At 34.3% G+C, this 14,505-nt stretch overlaps 1 protein-coding gene across 5 annotated transcripts in view; it reads left to right on the forward strand.

Annotated features, from left to right (window-relative positions):
* The window catches only part of LOC112859076 (UDP-glucuronosyltransferase 2A1), a 53,248-nt gene extending 39,453 nt beyond the window's left edge, over positions 1 to 13,795 (forward strand). For 3 of the 5 annotated variants that reach the window (XM_025922433.2, XM_086704901.1, XM_025922432.2), the window contains 5 exons: positions 1,659 to 1,807; positions 4,251 to 4,382; positions 6,492 to 6,579; positions 7,823 to 8,042; positions 12,129 to 13,795. In XM_025922433.2, coding sequence (XP_025778218.1) covers positions 1,659 to 1,807; positions 4,251 to 4,382; positions 6,492 to 6,579; positions 7,823 to 8,042; positions 12,129 to 12,408 — 869 coding nt within the window. In that variant the 3' untranslated portion in view covers positions 12,409 to 13,795. The remainder of the gene's footprint in view (positions 1 to 1,658; positions 1,808 to 4,250; positions 4,383 to 6,491; positions 6,580 to 7,822; positions 8,043 to 12,128) is intronic. The other 2 variants (XM_025922434.2, XM_025922429.2) reach the window with 1 other exon arrangement.
* Positions 13,796 to 14,505: the final 710 nt, after the last annotated feature.

Consider the following 14,505-nt stretch of genomic DNA (forward strand, 5'->3'; position numbering starts at 1 on the left):
CTTTCTTTCTTGTTCAGTCCCTTATGGGTATTTCCACTCATTCACTTTCTCTCCAGCTACTTTCAGGGAGAGTGCTTTTCCTGTACTCTCCCCTCTGTCTCTGTCCTCTCTCCACAAGCAAAAATAGCTCCCTACACTCTGCAGCTTCTCTCTCCCAGTTCACCTCTCTGTGCCACATACCTGCCAAATTCTGTGACTCAAGTTATGTAGATTGTGGGGTTGATCCTCAGATCAATCTTATAGGTGTGCAAGATGGTTTGATGTTGCATTTCAGGGACGAGTTGAATTTCTAGCTGCATTTTATGGACAAGAGGAGCAAAAAACTTCCATGTTGCTCCGCTATCATGGTCCCTCCCCTTATTTCCTTTACTTTTGATTGCCTTTGTATTTGTAACTGTGCACCACTATCTCAAATATAGAATTTTAGTCAATACTTTAATTTGGGTATTTCTTAAAATGTGATCTATACATTATACACAGTAATTTCACCAAGGGAGTTGGTAATCAAGACAGGATGTCACACACATGGAATAAGACAACTAAAGTACATAAATATATTGACGTGGAGGTTGTGAGGTGGGGTTTTCATCCAATCTCTGGCAATTTCAAGTTAAGTTTCCTTGAGAAATTCCTCTTCATTATTAAATTAAGGCATCTGACCATATAGCTTCAGATGTAAATTCAAGCCCTACAAAGCAATGACTATAGAAAGAGAGTCTATCCATTCTGTGTTGCACATGATCACCAAGTTTGCTTATAATCCTTAAAAAAGGAGATTTCTCATCTGAATTTTTCTTTATTTAGGGCAAAACATGTTTCCTGTGTCTAACACTGGTTGACCTGGTCATTTGCAAACACTTGTTCTTCTCTACAAATCTTCTAAAATTAATACGTAGAATATCCCTTTCAAAAAATATAATTCAAAGATAACACTAAAATAACTGTGTGATATTGGTGACATGTATATTTCACATTCCAAAGGGGGTTGTATTGGGTATGAATCAGGGAATTCCTACTAAGAAAATAGTGGCAAATCAGTTGTAGTGGAAAATAATGGGATTTTATTGAGGAAGATAAAGTAAACAAATACTGGTGGGATTCTTAAACAATAGGAGTAAATCAGAGACTATAACAAGCTGGAAGATAGTTAGAAAACCATTGATAGGGAATTTGGTGCTGATATGCTGAGGCTAATCTGTCATCTGCCATTTAACTGGAAAGAAACAATGAGTATTAAGTTCATCAGTACATGGAGTTGTGGTTAAATTTTAGATTGAATTTGTAGTTGTGAAACTTCATTTGCATATTAGTATTCCTACCCAAATATATTCTTACCTTCTCTCCTTCTTGCCTCTCATCTTTCTTTTCCTTATCCCCTTTCCTCCCTCCCTCCCTCCCTCCCTCTATCCTCCCTTATTCTCTTCCTTCCTTCCTTCTTTCCTTCCTTCCTCCAACCCCCACCCCACTTTCTTTCTTCCCTCCTTCTCTTTCTCCCTCTCTCCTTATAATCTTAATTTCCCCTTCCTTTTAACATCTAGATGTGATAGATAGCTAGAGGACAAAGATTTCCCTTGTTTGTCAGAAAATTAGTGGTACATTTTATCCTAAAAAACATATATGCTAATAACTTTCACTTACCTTTTTTTCATTTTCTCCAGGAAGACCCACTACATTATGTGAGGTTATGGGGAAAGCAGAAATTTGGCTAATCCGGACATATTGGGATTTTGAATTTCCTCGTCCATACTTACCTAATTTTGAGTTTGTAGGAGGGTTGCACTGTAAACCTGCCAAACCATTACCTAAGGTATGTCTATTACAGTGGAGGATGTTTTGTGTACCGTATGATATAATCCTATTATTTCTTTATTTAAAGCGTGTTGCCTCAATAACAGAGATATACTATTTGCTACTCCAAATCTATTTTACAAATCATAGGAGTCTTTTATGAATTATATTACCTTTTTGAACTTCACTTTGATATTTCAGCTGAAGAAAGAAGTGATTCAAGTGGCATGTTAAAATATCAGTGTGTTGAGCACCTGGCTGGCTGTGTTGGTTATGCATCTAACTCTTGATCTCAGCTCAGTTCATGATCTCACAATTCATGAAATCGAGCCTCCATGTCGGTCTCTGTGCTGTCAGTGCAGAGCCTGCTTGGGATTCTCTCTCCCTCTCTCTTTGCCCCTTCCCCACTTGCACTCTCCCTATGTCTCAAAATAAACAAATAAACTTTAAAATAAAATAAGACATCAGTGTGTCTATAGTTTGGGTACTGTATGGGAAGGAACAGGAAGCTACAGCCTTGGAATTCCCTCAGGAAAGTGCTTTGGTCTTCCTAACAAGTGTGATGGGGTTATGAGGTGAGACAGTTATGATTCCTTGAGTGATAACGATGCCTTCATGAGAACTCTCAGATAGATTTCACAGACTTTGGTCAGTAAGAAGTAAGTGTTGACAGAAGACATGGAATTAGGTAGCAATTCTTGGATAAGAGTGACCTTCACCAAGACAGAAAATAATTCACAGAAAAGCTTTTTTGAGATGACAAAGATGGATTCAGTTTAGACCTATTCACTTTAAGGAGCCAAAGGAATTTTCAGGTGGACATTTCTAAGAATCATTCAGGTAATGCGAGGTCTGGGTTTCAGCAGAGAGCACTAGGAACAGATTAGGTAAAATAATCATAGAACTGAGAAACCCAGTCACTGAATTTGTTCTTTAATACCATGATGCCTGGTTTCTCTGAAGTAAAAAGGAAAATTGTGTACCACATTCCAAAGTCACCAACAAATAAATATTGATAGTCAAAAATGTTGGAAGAAGACAATATTGAGAAGTAAAAGAGAATAAGAGAAAAACATGATAAGAATATTGTATTTAAGTCTCTTTATCAATAACTGTCTTTATGAAAGAATTGAAGAGGCAGACACTCATTTGCTCGTGTTGCAGATAAACAAACATAATCTCTGAGACAATTGCAGGTTAAATAGTGCTCTTAGGAGAGTTCTCAATTTCTATTTAGGGTAAAATACACATTTAAGTTTAAATCTTATGGAAGGATTCTGAATATGCTTTTCTTACCACTCAAGTTATAGCTGCAGGTAAGCTCTACTGAGTGTTATTATAGCAGATAATGAACCAGTATCTAAACAGAGTTACAGAAAGAGATGTGACATATTCCTTGCTCACTAGATAAAATCCCATACCACACTATTATATTTATCTTCCCATCCTCACTTTTCACACACACACAAATTTCACAAAATAGTTCAGACATGTTTTTGTAAAGGAGGAAAAATTATTCCATCCCAAGCCCAATTACTAATACAAACATTTGGACAATATGGACACCAATCATAGCTTATATCTCTGATGAAAAAATTATGCCAGTCATTGGATACACAGAAAAAAAAAAAAAAAAAAACCAATGAACAACAGCCAAATCAAGAATCCAAATCCAGCTGCTAGATGTGTAAGGCTTCATGTACGTGTGTGTGTGTGTGTGTGTGTGTTTATTCAATCACTGTCCTTAGGGTGGTAAATCAAAATGGCAAAACACCAATTCCTGGGACTTCAGAGATATTCTCCTAACATTAACTAAGCTAAAATAGCAATCTACTTTCATTTATGACATCATCCTTTCCCTAGTAACTTTACTACCTTTAAATTGATAAATACATTGAGAAATAAATATAATTGATGATTGTAATAAATATATTGAGAAATATTACAGGGAAGCCACAATAGTTGCACAGGGCATGCATAACAGATCTCTAGAAGTTGACATTCACATAAATTACGATATAAAAGACTGTAATCCCAGACTTTGCAGAGCCCAACCTGCATAACTGTAAGTGGTGACCCAGAAAATTTTATTTGTCGAGAAATTTATATTTACCAGTACGCTAAGGCTCAAGTTAAGGGCATGTCAGCTACTTGTGGGAGGGTAGACAAATAATGTCTCATAAATGTTATCATGATAGGACAATAGCAGAAGTTTACCTTTTAAAACATATAATTACATATGGAAGTTCTAAAAAATTCATTTGTAGGCCTATTAGTCAGGAAAAGAATAAACACGAGAAAAATATCCTGAATGCCTAAGAGAGAGTTAGATTGATTTTTTAATAATTTATTGGATCTAAATTGACATGGTACAATTTTGACACATGTCATGCATAAATGAGAAAACTTTTCTCCCCCTATGATCCTGCATATTTGCAATGAAAATAATTTTGTCTCTGTAGGAAATGGAAGAATTTGTCCAAAGTTCAGGTGAAGATGGTATTGTGGTGTTTTCTCTGGGGTCAATGGTCAGAAACCTCTCAGATGAAAAAGCCAATCTCATTGCCTCAGCCCTGGCCCAGATTCCACAAAAGGTTAGTACAACATTGGATCCTGGTGCATAGCAACTCTGCCAATTGGAGAGAAAGTGTGGCTAACAGTTCTCTTTCTAGATCAAACTTGAAACACTGAGCATAACTAGTACCATCTGTAAGTAAAATTTTCTCAAAATATTAAAACGGTGTATTGGGGCACATTTGATCACTTGTTTAATAAACTTTTGCATTGCTATGGAAATACATCTTTTTATACTATCATTTTTTTTCAATGAAATAGAGATTAAAACGTTAAGATCCCAATAACCTTTTGAAATCTTAGGACCTGCACTGAGTACTCCTCAAATTCTCAAGAATGTTAACTCCAAGGTCCAGGAAAGGAGAGAGGTTCTACATAAAGTAGACAAGAATCATACTCAAGGATATACTTTATATCTCTAGGTTTTATTAAGATTTTATCATGATCTAGTTGGTTTACAAACAGAAGCTTCATCTTTCTAAACTGAAATTTCTACAATTAAACACAATTAAAAATCCTAGTATTATTATCAAACAGTATGTATTTTCTGATTTATGATACTCAATTAACTTTGTGTTGTCATTATAGTTCGAGATTTCTACTCTTTATATACTCCTGTTCATTAAATACCCTAGAATTCATTATATTGGCATATTAGTTAAACTATATAAAACTCTATAACCGTGAGTGCACTAATGAGGCCTCTTAAACCTTTGAATTTTTATTTCTAAGCTTTTCTGCTAAAATTTTGCCATCTGAGAATGGGGAGAAAAAGGAACTCTCTTGCACTGTTGGGAATGCAAACTGGTACAGCCCCTGTGGAAAACAATATAGAGGTTCCTCAAATAGTTAAAAATAGAACTACCCTATGATCCAGCAATTTCACTGCTAGAGATTGACCCAAAGAATACAATACTACTGATTCAAAGGGATACATGCACCTGATGTTATGGCAGCACCAACAGTAGTCAAATTATGGAAAGGTCACAAACGTCCATCAACTGATGAATGGATAAAGAAGATGTGGTATAGATACACAGTAGAATACTATTCAGCCAAAAAAAAAAAAAAAGTGAAATCTTTCCATTTGCAAAGGCATGGGTGGAGCTATAGAGTATAATGCTTAGCAAAATAAGTCAAAGACAAATGCCATATGATTTCACTTATATGCGGAATTTAAGAAACAAATGAGCATAGGGGGAGAAAAGAGAGACAGACAAACCAAGAAACAGACTCTTAGTTATAGAGAACAAACTGATGGTTACCAGAAGGGAGGAGTTTGGGGGGGATGGGTTAAATAGGTGATGTGCATTAAGGAATTCACTTGTGATGAGCACTAAGTGAGTTATGGAATTGTTGAATAAAATAAAAACTTAAACAGTGTGCCACTTACTTATATTCAATCTGAACTTAGTCATACAGAGCTCACCCCTAAAAGTATGTAACAAAAGGTTAACATCCCAAGAAGATACTTTATTAAATAATTACAGAAGGCAAACCTCTGTTTCCTCCTCCCTCCAACTTCAGAAGGAAGGAGAACAAGGCAGAGAGAAAGGCAGGCAGGCAGGCAAGAAGGAAGGAAGGAAGGAAGGAAAGACAGAAGAATGGAGAAAGAAAAAGAGGCAGATGGAGGGAGAGAGGGAAGAAGGAAAGAAGGAAAGACTATCAATACAATACAATCAAGACAATACAATTTTAAAGCTAATTATATTTCTGGAGAACATTGCATTTGAAACATGAGAGTTAGGATGGCCTTATGACATAAATAAATTTACACAGTATTCATGTTTATTTTCATGTTTTTTAGAACCTCCACACTCTGGTTGATTCACACAATTAGTCTTTTATTTTCTCTCTCTTCACTTACAATCTCACACCTCAATACTTTGAGTGACAAATATAAAAATGATAAAACTATATTTAATAGACTATTAGCACAAGCCCCTTTTGACAACGTTGATGTAAACAGTCCCACTATATCTCCATGTTTGCAAACTATCCCTTATGTCCACTTTTCTCACTATCACATAAAGTAGTGGTGGGCTACATGACTTATAAATAACTCTATAGCCTTAAGATGACTTCATTCTGTGTTTTCACTTGTAAAATTAAAGTACCGTCTTCCACAGGTTTTATGGAGATACAAAGGAAAGAAACCAGCCACATTAGGAGCCAATACTCGGCTCTATGATTGGATACCCCAGAATGATCTTCTTGGTAAGACTGAGGAGAAAAAAAGCTGTACAATTGGAAATGGACAAGTAAAGTGACTGTTTAACAACAAACAAATTCAATAAGTATGTAATTAAAAATGTCACATTTTAGGCTAAAATGAAAAACACAAGAAACAACAAATGTTGGCAAGGGTGTGGAGGAAAAGGAACTCTCTTGCATTGTTAGTGAAAATGCAAACTGGTGCAGCCACTCTGGAAAACACTATGGAGGTTCCTCAAAAAAAAAAAAAAAAATAGACCTGCCATATGATTCGGTAATCACACTACTGGCCATTTACCCAAAGAATATAAAAACAATAATAAAAGGGATACATGCACCCCTATATCTATAGCAGCATTATTTACAGTAGCCAAGGTATGGAAGCAGCCCAAGTGTAACTGATGGATGAATGGATGAAGATGTGGTATATTTACACAATGGAATATTATTTAGCCATAAAAAAGAATTAAATCTTGCCATATGCAAAGACATGGATGGATCTAGAGAGTGTAATGCTAAGAGAACTGAGTCAGAGAAAGACAAATGCCATACAATTTCACTCATGTGAGGAATTTAAGAAACAGCAACAAAACAAATGAGCATAGGAAAAATAAAAGAGAGACAATGCAAGAAACAGACTCTTAACTACAGAGAACAAATGGATGGTTACCAGAGGGGAGGTGGGGGAGGGGTAGATCAAACAAATGCTGGGGATTAAGGTGTGCCGTTATGGTGATGAGCACTGGGTGAAATATGGAATTATTGAATCACTGTGTTGTATACCTGAAACTAATAGAACACTGTATGTTAACCATACCGGAATTTAAAATAAAATTTAAAAAATAAATTAAAAACTAACTAGAAAAAATAATAAAATGTTACATTTTACTTACACTTTCAAAGCAGAAATAATTTGAGAATTGGCTGTGGATTTTATAGATTCAATGCTTTCTTCGGTTCACAAAAGAGCATCTTCAATTAAGACTCTCATTATTCTTCAAGTTTCAATCTCAGTTCAGGTGTTACTTCCTCAAGTAAATCTTTCTGCACAATGCAGAGGGAACTAATTCCTCCTTTCCTGGGATCGTTTTCTATGTGCATAGAAATAGCCCATGTGCTCAGCTTTTGTGGAAAATGCTGCTTTCTTCATTGACTTACCCTTAGTTTTTTCCCTGTCTCTTCCTGAAACTCTGTTAACCTGTCTTAATGAAATCCTCACCCACTTCTCACCCAATTTCCGACCTAGGTCATCCCAAAACAAAAGCTTTTATCACTCATGGTGGAACCAATGGGATCTATGAAGCTATTTATCATGGGGTTCCTATGGTGGGAGTTCCCATGTTTGCTGATCAGCCTGATAATATCGCTCACATGAAGGCCAAAGGAGCAGCTGTGGAGGTGAACATAAACACAATGACAAGTGAAGATCTGCTCAATGCCTTGAGAACAGTCATTAATGAACCTTCGTAAGTACTACTGCTTTTAAAGGCTTACCATTGTTTATACTGCCCATCACTCCTGAAAAAACGTCCATTGTCTCATGCCTTTTAACTGACGTATTTTCAAATAGCAATCATAACATTATCAATATAAGAACCACTCTATTATTTCATTTCCCATACACTGGAGTAACTTGCTGAAATTGCAAAAAAAGACTAATACTTCAAATATTTTATCAATGTAATTTCAAAATCAATAATTTCCATGATGACATAAACTCCCAGATATTTTTTAATAATCTGCTTATATGTATAGACACACATATATATGCTTATTTAAATAGTATAACCATTCAGTAAGTACAAAATTGGAAGTAATAATTAACACTGTCATTCAAAAATACCCATCATTAACGCTGACTATATACCATTCTGCAGTTTATGAATATACACAGGGAGGAGAAATATAGAGTAGGCAATAATTTTATAAATATTGGTTATTACTATGTGTTGATTTTTAAACAAAATTTTGTATTTTATCTGATTTATGTAAAGATTAGTTACAATAAATCAATAAACTATATTGAACTTCAGGTATATATCATTATGTTTTTTTTCCCTGAAAGATCTCACCAAGATTAAGAATTAATACATGAACTCAGTTTTGTCTTTATTTTTAACTATGTATTTTTAATTTTAGCAATAGTTGAACTCCTGCTATAGAAATAATCTCTAATATGTATTACTTAAAATTTTGATTTGTTGGCGTGCCTGAGTGGCTCAGTCAGTTAAGTAGGTCATTCTTGATTTCAACTCAGGTCATGATGTCACAATCCTGGGATCAAGCCCTATGTTGGGCCCTGCATGTCCCCCCACTCGTGATCTCCCTCTCTCTCTCCCCCACCTCCAAATTATTTTTTAACATGTCAATATGTATGCCACTTATTTTCCTCATATTTACTCTTTTGGCTGTATCTTAAGGGAATCTGGATTTGCCATTGATTCAGAGATTTTTTACTCCAAAATATTTTGGATTCATTCTTAACTGAATATATTGTATGAATTCCCTGAGAACATGTTTAGCCTTATTTGCTGAATGCCTTGATATAAGAATGACACCTCTCTGAATATAATATATTTAGCTCTCTCTTTTCTTCAGAACTGTGTAAATATTACTCATGGAATTCTGGCTTTAACTCCTTCTCTAAGAACTTGAGACTTGTCTGATTATTTTTGGTTGTTTCTTTTTCAGTTTGGAAAAAAAAATCATCTTTTTTTTCTAAATTCAGTAACCTAGTTAATGATGTATCTTTATCAGTTATTGTCTACACTTTTCCTGGGTTATGGTATGTCCTTTCAATACTGTTAATCTAGAATAAAAAATATTTATTTTTTTTTCTTCTCGGAAAATTTTTTTGTTTGTTATTTATTAGAATGTTTGTTTGTTCCATTTTTTTTCTCTCTATTTCAGAGACATCAAAGTTCAATGTTCTCTATGTTAAAATATTTTGGATTGTTTTGCTTCTGTATTATTTTCTAAGTGTCCTAATATTTTTTACTTTTCTTAACTCATTGAGATTTCCTCAAACAATCCATAATTAGTAAATTTACTTTTTGCCATTAAAAAATTACTGTTTCTAATTTCATTATTAATCCTTTAAGGAGGTATTTTAACCATTCAAACTGCCTATTTCTATCCTTTATCACTGTTTTTTGTTTTATAACTTGATTTTTTAATCTTTTGTTGATCACCATTGCATTCTTATTAAAATTCAACTCTCCTTAAGCTATGTATTATGCCTAACTACATTCTGAGTCCATCATTTTTATGTTTCCCCCAATATTGTATATTTTTTCCTCTAGCTCTCTCAGTGTTTGTTCTGAATTTGTACAGGTGTCTTGTATTTAAACTTGTTTCCAGATTATCTGAGACTCCATTATTTTATTCAGAGGCAAAACTCAAAGGATAGTTATCACATTCTGTTTATATTACTGAAATCTGAAATTCAGGAGGTAGAGGAGAAGGTAAACTCAAAGGCAATGTTGTGCAGCTTTTTTTTTTTTTTTTTTTTTTGGTGGAACTAATCTATGTAAAACCATCTATTCAAAGCCCTACTTGCAGGACTTTTTAGACAAAGGGGTCAAGGTATTGATTCCCAAGCGGGAGAACACTCAATGTTTGCTTTATATCCAACTTAAAAAGTCAGTGCTAGTAGTTCATTTTCCCCTCTCACACACATTCCAATCAAATGATTTTTGTTAAATGCATTTTAAGTCTTAATTTTCAAAATAGTCTTGGTATCATCAATTCAGGAGCTGGATCTAGGGTTAAGAGCTTCATCAAGGCTTACTATGATCTTCTGTTTCTCATAAATGATGATCTCGATGTCTAATGCATTAGACTTGCTGGGTTGTTAATTGCTGACAATGTGGTTCCTTTTACTAAATATCAGAGTAAGTCAGTTCTGTAATTTTTTAAAACTCTACTTTATTGCATAGAATGCCAGTAAATTTTATTGTAAATTTGGAAACTATTGATGCAAAAGATAGAAACATAAGTAATCAGAATTTTCCAGTAAAATACCTAAAATTATTTCTTTTGAAATATCTTACCATTAACTCTAAACCTAATTCTAATTCTGAAATTATCTGGGAACAAAAGGGTTTTCTGTAGAGTGTATATATGGATATATTTAGTTTCCATTTTTCTTAATCCATAAAGGAATTAAGGAACACAAAAGATTACACTTAAATACATAAACTATAGTAATTTTAATTAATTGAATGTTTTGAGATAACAGTCATATAACATTAGTGTATAATAAAATATTAAATGATCATTTTAAGTATGAGCAAAGGTCTTTCTTTTCACATTGATAGGAAAGTATATTTTACAAATGCAAGTTTATATATCTAGTATATATGTATTTCAGATTTTAAATCTCTGTCTATAAATGGAGAAAACCTTGAACAAAAATATGATTTGGAAAAATAGGCATTTATTGCCACCACAGTTTGCCTGAAATGTTTTAGGATGAGCTATGTGAAATTCTACTTAACCCTACCTATATTACAATCCAATTGAAATAGTATGACTATCCTTTCTCCCTGCACACCAAAAAAGAATACAAGTAAATCCCCCTGCTACTGGATCTAGCATACCATGTTCACTGGTGATTAATGATCACATTCCTCCTTTTCCAATCCCAAATGTCCAACTCACATCAGGACATCTCTTCGCATTTCACCAACCTTCCTTTAGCTTCATGTCTCCATTTGGAACTTTTATTTCTAACACAAAACCAAAATAAAATATACTAATTCTGGCTCACCAGCCAAGAAATGTCCAGTGAAGACATTACTTGCCTTTCAAATACATACTTATTCCCATTGTTGTTTGAGAGATTAGAGTTGTTAAAACTCTATATAACTATTGCTACAGTGATGTCACATTGATTAGGGGCAATAATTCTGACAAGATATTTCTATTTATCTGAAAAACTCAAAGTTCATGTCCTTGATACTTCCAAAATTACCCTATTATCTTTACCCAATCTTGATATTGCCTATATAGACACTGTGTTTCGCATTACAAAAACACAAGTGCGTGCAGCAGAGGAATTATCAGAGTCAAGGTCTTAGACACCGAAGAAATGGTTTACTTATGTTAATTATCAGTTACTTGTCTATCGTCTGAACTAGTCAGAGATTAGAGACCATGCTTATGGAACTTCTTATGGATATTTTTCCACAATATTGGGTTATTCACAGTCTTGGTTTTGGAACGGTCCTGGAAACTATACTTTACACAAGATCAAAATTGCTCCTTGGAAAAATTAGGGTATACTTTTGTAACAAATTTATTCCATCTCTTATGTTTGCATTTCACCGCATTCTGTTAAGAATATATTTCTTCTACATCCTCTAACACCTCTTTTAAGATTCTATACAATCAACAAAGTTAATGTCTCACAAAGAATGAATTTTTTCTCAAGGTATCTATGGCCTTTGGCTTAATTAACATATAACATGCATGACATATTGCCTATAATGAGAAGAAAACCTTTTTTTAATTTCTATGTAATTTCTCATTTGTCTATTTTTGCCTACCAGTTATAAAGAGAATGCTACAAGGTTATCAAGGATTCAACATGATCAACCTGTAAAGCCCCTAGATCGAGCAGTCTTCTGGATAGAGTTTGTCATGCGTCACAAAGGAGCCAAGCACCTGCGTCCAGCTGCCCATGACCTCACCTGGTTCCAGTACCATTCTTTCGATGTGATTGGTTTCCTGCTGGTCTGTGCAGCAACTGCTATCTTCTTGGTCACAAAATGTTGTTTGTTTTCTTGCCAAAAACTTGGTAAAACAGGAAAGAAGAAAAAGAGGGAATAGATCTTTCTAAGTTTGGCAAAGGCCTTAATGGGCAATCCTGTTCATTCTAGCCACAGTGACCTTAATGAAAACACATTATCTCCATCCTGTTTTCAAAATTCCCTTTCCTCTACCTTAGCTTAGAGATAAAGCCTAGAATTCAACAGGATCATTAACTAGTAAACATGTCCCAGTCTTCTTTTGTCTTCTCCCAGGTGCCTTGACCCTCTTCTTCTCATTTTCCTGACACAGGGACACTAATACTTTTATGTATACCCTATTCAAAATATCACTATTTTTCAGTATGCTTAACCTTAGGAACGTGCTGGCTGACAACATGCTGAATCCTCAGGAACACACAAAGTATGAGCTGAATGTGATGGATGTAGGGAACATAGAAGACTAAACTTCACAAGTTCCCCTAGAATATACAAATCAAGGAACCACCATAAAAGATTAGTATGCTATAATAAGAGTAATTATTTATTTTTGCATAAAAATAAGCCCTTCTGCTAGCCCAAAGCGACTGGAGTCAGAGCCTATATTGATAACTGTAATAATGTATCATTCTAGGGACAGTCTACAAATTCCCACTGAACACACAGATAATCATGGCCTATGTTCCAGCCTGTAATCCACCAGTACTCTTGTGTGGACTCTAATGCAAGGGTCTGAGGACTTCCCTCAAACAAAAGAGATTAAGTGGGTCATTATTTGCTCTCAGGGACAGAGAATGTCAGCAACGTTAAAGATGAAGAGATCATTTATGGAAGAAATAACTAAGAAATATAGAAAAGACTTTAGTACTTTTATGAAATGTTTAATTAACAGTACAATTGATAAAGTTAAATGCCAATTTAGTATATTGAAAAATGACTAATGCACATAATCTATAATCACTCTTTATAATCAAATTTGTTCAGTTTTCTAGCAAAAACAAATATTTACTTGCAATATAAGATCATTGTATCATTTTTCAGTCTTTGTCTTCTACAAATTTAAATTTATTAATTAAGCATTATGCCAAGGACGTATGGTATTAGCAGGTCTACATGACTAAGGGCATGCTATAGTAAATAGTTATCATGCAAAGATCATATTTGAATCAGCTTTGCATTAATTTAGCAAATAGATTAAAGACTGCACTTTCTTTACCCTTTATAAACTTAATGACATGTTCTAATTAAAGTTTTAATTCCAGTATTAGCTGTATAGTTGAGGCAATAAATAACATCCATTGGCTTACTGAAAATTTTGAAATCTGTTGTCATTTCAATGTGGCATTTTGAAAATTACTTCCAATTTTAAAATAACTGAATGATATATGATACATGAACATATAAGAATTTCTTTTTGAATATGTACATGACTGGAAATGCAAATAAATTCTTAAGAAATTTTTTGTGAAGGCTGAAAATGTGTTTGTTAAATGTTAACATTTTAGTAGTTGATTCATGTTGATGTATTTTTAATTTTACAATTTGATTATGTTCCCAGAAGAGCTGCTTTTGTTTGTTCTATGCCCAGTTCACTTTCTGCTATTGGATTGCAGTAAATGGCTTAAGGTCCAATGAGAGGTTGGCTAGCTATTCATGGTGTTGAGCACTACCCATGTTCAGACACCCATTTGGTTTCAGAGACTGGCCACCTACCACATAGAGATTTGTTTCTGTTCAATAGCCACTGCTCACCTCCTTTCTCCTCTCCTACTGGTTATCTTCAGGTTTCTTCCTTTGCCTGAACATCAGAAGGCAGCTGGCAAAAATTCCTGTTAGTTAGCTGTCTAACTGCAACATGTATTTGGATAATAAACAATTAAATAAAAATAATACATACGCACATACATACATTTATACATACATACATACATACATACCCACTGAAAATGAACTTTCCTGAGCAGTTGTTTGTAGAACTATTCAAATGAGGAAATTCTCATCCCTAACAAACAGAAACCAAGTCCTATCAGAGCACTGTTCCACAGCCCTTACATTCTCAGAACTTAGAGATACTCAAGAGGCTGCACTTAATACTTTTACTTATTTTGTTCATAAGCATTACATGTTCCCCTTATCCTCTGATAGCATCTCCTCTAGTTAGGGTTCTTTACCTGATAGG

This window comes from Puma concolor, chromosome B1, assembly GCF_028749965.1.
Source record: "Puma concolor isolate L17-30 chromosome B1, mPumCon1.1.hap2, whole genome shotgun sequence".
Taxonomy (NCBI): domain Eukaryota; kingdom Metazoa; phylum Chordata; class Mammalia; order Carnivora; family Felidae; genus Puma; species Puma concolor.